Source organism: Borostomias antarcticus, assembly GCF_949987555.1.
Source record: "Borostomias antarcticus genome assembly, contig: scaffold_861, whole genome shotgun sequence".
Classification (NCBI taxonomy): Eukaryota; Metazoa; Chordata; class Actinopteri; order Stomiiformes; family Stomiidae; genus Borostomias; species Borostomias antarcticus.
The window spans coordinates 1-5000 of NW_028175903.1; the positions used below are offsets into that span (position 1 = coordinate 1).

General features: G+C 49.9%; 1 protein-coding gene across 1 annotated transcript in view; it reads right to left on the reverse strand.

Moving 5' to 3' along the window:
• Positions 1–497: 497 nt before the first annotated feature.
• Positions 498–5000, reverse strand: part of LOC311329057 (regulator of G-protein signaling 19-like) — a gene marked incomplete at both ends in the record, with an annotated part of 7278 nt that continues 2775 nt past the window's right edge. The window contains 3 exon segments of the mRNA XM_084462942.1: positions 498–634; positions 637–731; positions 4296–4370. Of these exon segments, the coding sequence (XP_084319068.1) occupies positions 498–634; positions 637–731; positions 4296–4370 (307 nt within the window).

Below are 5000 nucleotides of genomic sequence, written 5' to 3' on the forward strand. Positions count from 1 at the left end.
TTCCTCTCCTCTGAAGTTGAAACTGGGAATGACGTCGGACTGTGTGTCTGTAGTAGACGATTTACCCTGGTAAATCAACGCACGGTAATCCAACATTTTGAAACGGTAATACTAATCGTCGGGAATTTTCACCGTGGTTTACCGTGAAACCGGTAACCGTTTGTACCCTAAGGGAGATGTGATCAGGGGAGAGGAGAACGGGAGGAGGAGGAGAGGAGGAGAGGAGGAGAGGAAGGTGTGATCAGGGAGAGGAGAACGGGGAGGAGGAGGAGAGGAAGGTGTGATCAGGGGAGAGGAGAACGGGAGGAGGAGGAGAGGAGGAGGGGGAGGGTGTGATCAGGGGAGAAGAGAGTGGGGAGAGGAGGAGAGGGTGTGATCAGGTGAGAGGAGAGTGGGAGTAAGAGGAGGAAAGGAGGGTGTGATCAGGGGAGAGGAGAACGGGAGTGATCGGGGGAGAGGAGAACGGAGGAGGAGTAGGGAGGGGGAGGTCGCCGTACCTCTTTGGGGGACAGTATGGAGATGTAGTCCTCGTAGATGATGCGCGCCTTGTCCTCGATGCTGCTCTTGCTGATCTCCTGTTTGAGGTCTTCGCAGGCCAGCCAGAAGAGCATGTTCTCCTCGCTGTACTCCGTCGCAGGAACTCACGGAACACGTTCCGCCCCGCCGGGTTCTTCATCAGCTTGTCGAACGACTGGGCCCACACCTGCATCTCATCAACCGTGGGTTTGGTACTGGGGGAGAGAGAGAGGGGGGAGGGAGGGGGGGGGGGGGGAGAGAGGGGAGAGAGGGGGGAGGGAGAGGGCAGGGAGGGGGGAGGGAGGGGGGGAGGGAGAGAGAGGGGGGATGGAGAGAGAGGAGGGGGAGAGAGAGTGGGGGGAGAGAGAGTGGGGGAGAGAGAGGGGAGAGAGAGAGGGGAGAGAAAGGGGGGAGAGAGGGGGGAGAGAGAGAGGTGAGAGAGAGGGGGGAGAGAGAGGGGGGAGAGAGAGAGAGGAGGGAGAGAGAGAGAGGGGGGGATAGAGAGAGGGGGAGAGAGAGGGGAGGGAGAGAGGGTGGAGAGAGAGAGAGGGGAAGAGAGTGGGGAGGGAGAGAGAGAGGAGGGGGGTTGGGTTGGGAGTTAGACGTCCGAACGTCTGATTTGTAGATGTGGCTTCTGACCTGAACACCGTGGATCACGACACGGAACATGTCTGTTATTTCCCTACAAAGCTGAACATGGATGGAATGCATCACAAAACATGAGACACTCCGCTTCATACAACTCCTTCAAGAAAAACATGAAGAAATGGCTAATTAAAGACCAACGCGGTGAACATTAGGGTCCGTATGAATGTTGTGAATGTATTGTTGTATGATATTACTTAGGTATGTACTGTTTTTACTGTTATTATATTGTGTAGTTTAAATATTGTAATAAACATTTTACTAGGAACCCTTTTAACGTCTGGCAGGGGGACTGCCAATGGAAACTAGCCTTTCGGCTATAATTGGGTGCATTTCCATGTTATCGGTTCATGGTTTAGGTTCATTAATGCACATTGTCCCTTGATCCAATACACTTAAACATGAACTAACAACAGTCAACAGAGCTGTACTAAGTAGAGTAGAGTAGAGTAGAGTAGAGCAGAGTAGAGCAGAGCAGAGCAGAGCAGAGTAGAGTAGAGTAGAGTAGAGTAGAGTAGAGTAGAGCAGAGTAGAGTAGAGCAGAGTAGAGTAGAGTAGAGCAGAGCAGAGCAGAGCAGAGTAGAGTAGAGCAGAGTAGAGTAGAGTAGAGAAGAGCAGAGCAGAGTAGAGCAGAGCAGAGCAGAGTAGAGTAGAGCAGAGCAGAGTAGAGTAGAGTAGAGTAGAGTAGAGTAGAGCAGAGTAGAGCAGAGCAGAGTAGAGCAGAGTAGAGCAGAGCAGAGTAGAGTAGAGTAGAGTAGAGTAGAGCACACTAGAGCAGAGTAGAGTAGAGTAGAGCAGAGTAGAGTAGAGTAGAGCAGAGTAGAGTAGAGCAGAGTAGAGTAGAGTAGAGTAGAGTAGAGTAGAGTAGAGCAGAGCAGAGTAGAGCAGAGCAGAGTAGAGCAGAGCAGAGCAGAGTAGAGCAGAGCAGAGCAGAGCAGAGCAGAGCAGAGTAGAGTAGAGTAGAGTAGAGTAGAGCAGAGTAGAGTAGAGCAGAGCAGAGTAAAATAGAGTAGAGTAGAGTAGAGTAGAGCAGAGCAGAGTAGAGTAGAGTAGAGCACAGTAGAGCAGAGTAGAGTAGAGTAGAGTAGAGTAGAGTAGAGCACAGTAGAGCAGAGTAGAGTAGAGCAGAGCAGAGCAGAGCAGAGTAGAGTAGAGTAGAGTAGAGCAGAGTAGAGTAGAGTAGAGCAGAGCAGAGCAGAGTAGAGCAGAGCAGAGTAGAGCAGAGCAGAGCAGAGTAGAGTAGAGCAGAGTAGAGCAGAGTAGAGCAGAGTAGAGCACAGTAGAGCAGAGTAGAGTAGAGTAGAGTAGAGCAGAGCAGAGCAGAGCAGAGTAGAGCAGAGTAGAGTAGAGTAGAGCAGAGTAGAGTAGAGCAGAGCAGAGCAGAGTAGAGTAGAGTAGAGCAGAGCAGAGCAGAGCAGCAGAGCAGAGCAGAGTAGAGTAGAGCAGAGCAGAGCAGAGTAGAGTAGAGTAGAGTAGAGTAGAGTAGAGTAGAGCAGAGCAGAGCAGAATAGAATAGAGTAGAGCAGAGTAGAGTACAGTAGAGCAGAGTAGAGTAGAGTAGAGCACAGTAGAGCATAGTAGAGTAGAGCAGAGCAGAGCAGAGCAGAGCAGAGCAGAGCAGAGTAGAGTAGAGTAGAGTAGAGCAGAGCAGAGTAGAGTAGAGTAGAGCACAGTAGAGCAGAGTAGAGTAGAGTAGAGCAGAGTAGAGTAGAGCAGAGCAGAGTAGAGTAGAGTAGAGCAGAGTAGAGTAGAGTAGAGTAGAGTAGAGCAGAGCAGAGCAGAGCAGAGTAGAGTAGAGTAGAGCAGAGTAGAGCACAGTAGAGCACAGTAGAGCAGAGTAGAGTAGAGTAGAGTAGAGCAGAGCAGAGCAGAGTAGAGTAGAGTAGAGTAGAGTAGAGCAGAGCAGAGCAGAGCAGAGCAGAGTAGAGTAGAGTAGAGTAGAGTAGAGTAGAGCAGAGCAGAGTAGAGCAGAGCAGAGTAGAGTAGAGTAGAGTAGAGCACGTAGAGTAGAGCAGAGTAGAGTACAGTAGAGCAGAGCAGAGTAGAGTAGAGTAGAGCAGAGTAGAGTAGAGCAGAGTAGAGTAGAGCAGAGCAGAGTAGAGTAGAGCAGAGTAGAGCAGAGCAGCAGAGCAGAGTAGAGTAGAGTAGAGCAGAGCAGAGTAGAGTAGAGTAGAGTAGAGTAGAGTAGAGAAGAGCAGAGCAGAGCAGAGCAGAGTAGAGCAGAGTAGAGTAGAGTAGAGCAGAGCAGCAGAGCAGAGTAGAGTAGAGCAGAGCAGAGCAGAGTAGAGTAGAGTAGAGTAGAGTAGAGTAGAGCAGAGTAGAGCAGAGCAGAGCAGAGCAGAGTAGAGTAGAGTAGAGTAGAGCAGAGTAGAGTAGAGTAGAGCAGAGCACAGTAGAGCAGAGCAGAGTAGAGTAGAGTAGAGCACAGTAGAGCAGAGCAGAGCAGAGTAGAGTAGAGTAGAGTAGAGTAGAGCAGAGTAGAGTAGAGTAGAGCACAGTAGAGCAGAGCAGAGTAGAGCAGAGCAGAGCAGAGCAGAGCAGAGCAGAGTAGAGTAGAGTAGAGCAGAGCAGAGTAGAGTAGAGCAGAGCAGAGTAGAGCAGAGTAGAGCAGAGTAGAGTAGAGTAGAGCACAGTAGAGCAGAGTAGAGTAGAGTAGAGCAGAGCAGAGCAGAGTAGAGTAGAGCAGAGTAGAGCAGAGTAGAGTAGAGTAGAGCAGAGTAGAGCAGAGTAGAGTAGAGCAGAGTAGAGCAGAGCAGAGCAGAGCAGAGTAGAGTAGAGTAGAGTAGAGTAGAGCAGAGTAGAGTAGAGCAGAGTAGAGCAGAGTAGAGTAGAGTAGAGTAGAGCAGAGCAGAGTAGAGTAGAGTAGAGTAGAGTAGAGCAGAGTAGAGTAGAGTAGAGTAGAGTAGAGTAGAGCAGAGTAGAGCAGAGCAGAGTAGAGTAGAGTAGAGCAGAGTAGAGTAGAGTAGAGTAGAGTAGAGTAGAGCAGAGTAGAGTAGAGTAGAGAAGAGCAGAGCAGAGCAGAGCAGAGTAGAGTAGAGTAGAGTAGAGTAGAGTAGAGCAGAGCAGAGTAGAGTAGAGTAGAGTAGAGCAGAGTAGAGTAGAGTAGAGTAGAGTAGAGTAGAGTAGAGGCTCACCAAGCTTCACAGTTTGGTATGGTCTCCAGCCTGGTGTCCTGAGTCTTCCTCCTCCGGCGTCTCTCCTCTTCATTCCTAACAGTGAGACTGCAGGGTGGTGAAACGGCTTTGAGAGATACCAGCACCCGACTATGTCTGTCTCCCCCTCTCGCTCTCTCTCTCTCTCTCACTCTGCCTCTCTCTGTCTCTCTTGCTCTCGCTCTGCCTCTCTCTGTCTCTCTCTGTCTTGCTCTGCCTCTCTCTCTGTCTCTCTCTCTTGCTCTGCCTGTCCCTCTCTCTCTCTCTCTCTCTCTCTCTCTCTTGCTCTGCCTCTCTCTGTCTCTCTCTCTGTCTCTCTCTCTCGCTCTGCCTCTCTCTGTCTCACTCTGCCTCTGACACCAACGTTGTCTTTCTCTACCTGTCTCTACTGTACCTCTGTCTCTTTCTACCTGTCTGTCTCTCTCTACCATTTTAACATTGGGACAGTTTATTCAATCAAAACTAGTTATGATTGTCCCGCCATTCATCTGGCTGTCAATCACCCTAGGAGAGCCTGATGAGGCCAGTCAATCACAATCACGTTAGCTATCTAGCTAGCTACTAGCAGCAATCAACATGGAAAACGGAGATCTGGAATTAAATATTATTTCTAGTCTCTCTCCAGACTCAAATATTACGTTGAATCGCTGCGCTCCTCATTACTACATAACAGAGTCTGTGACACTT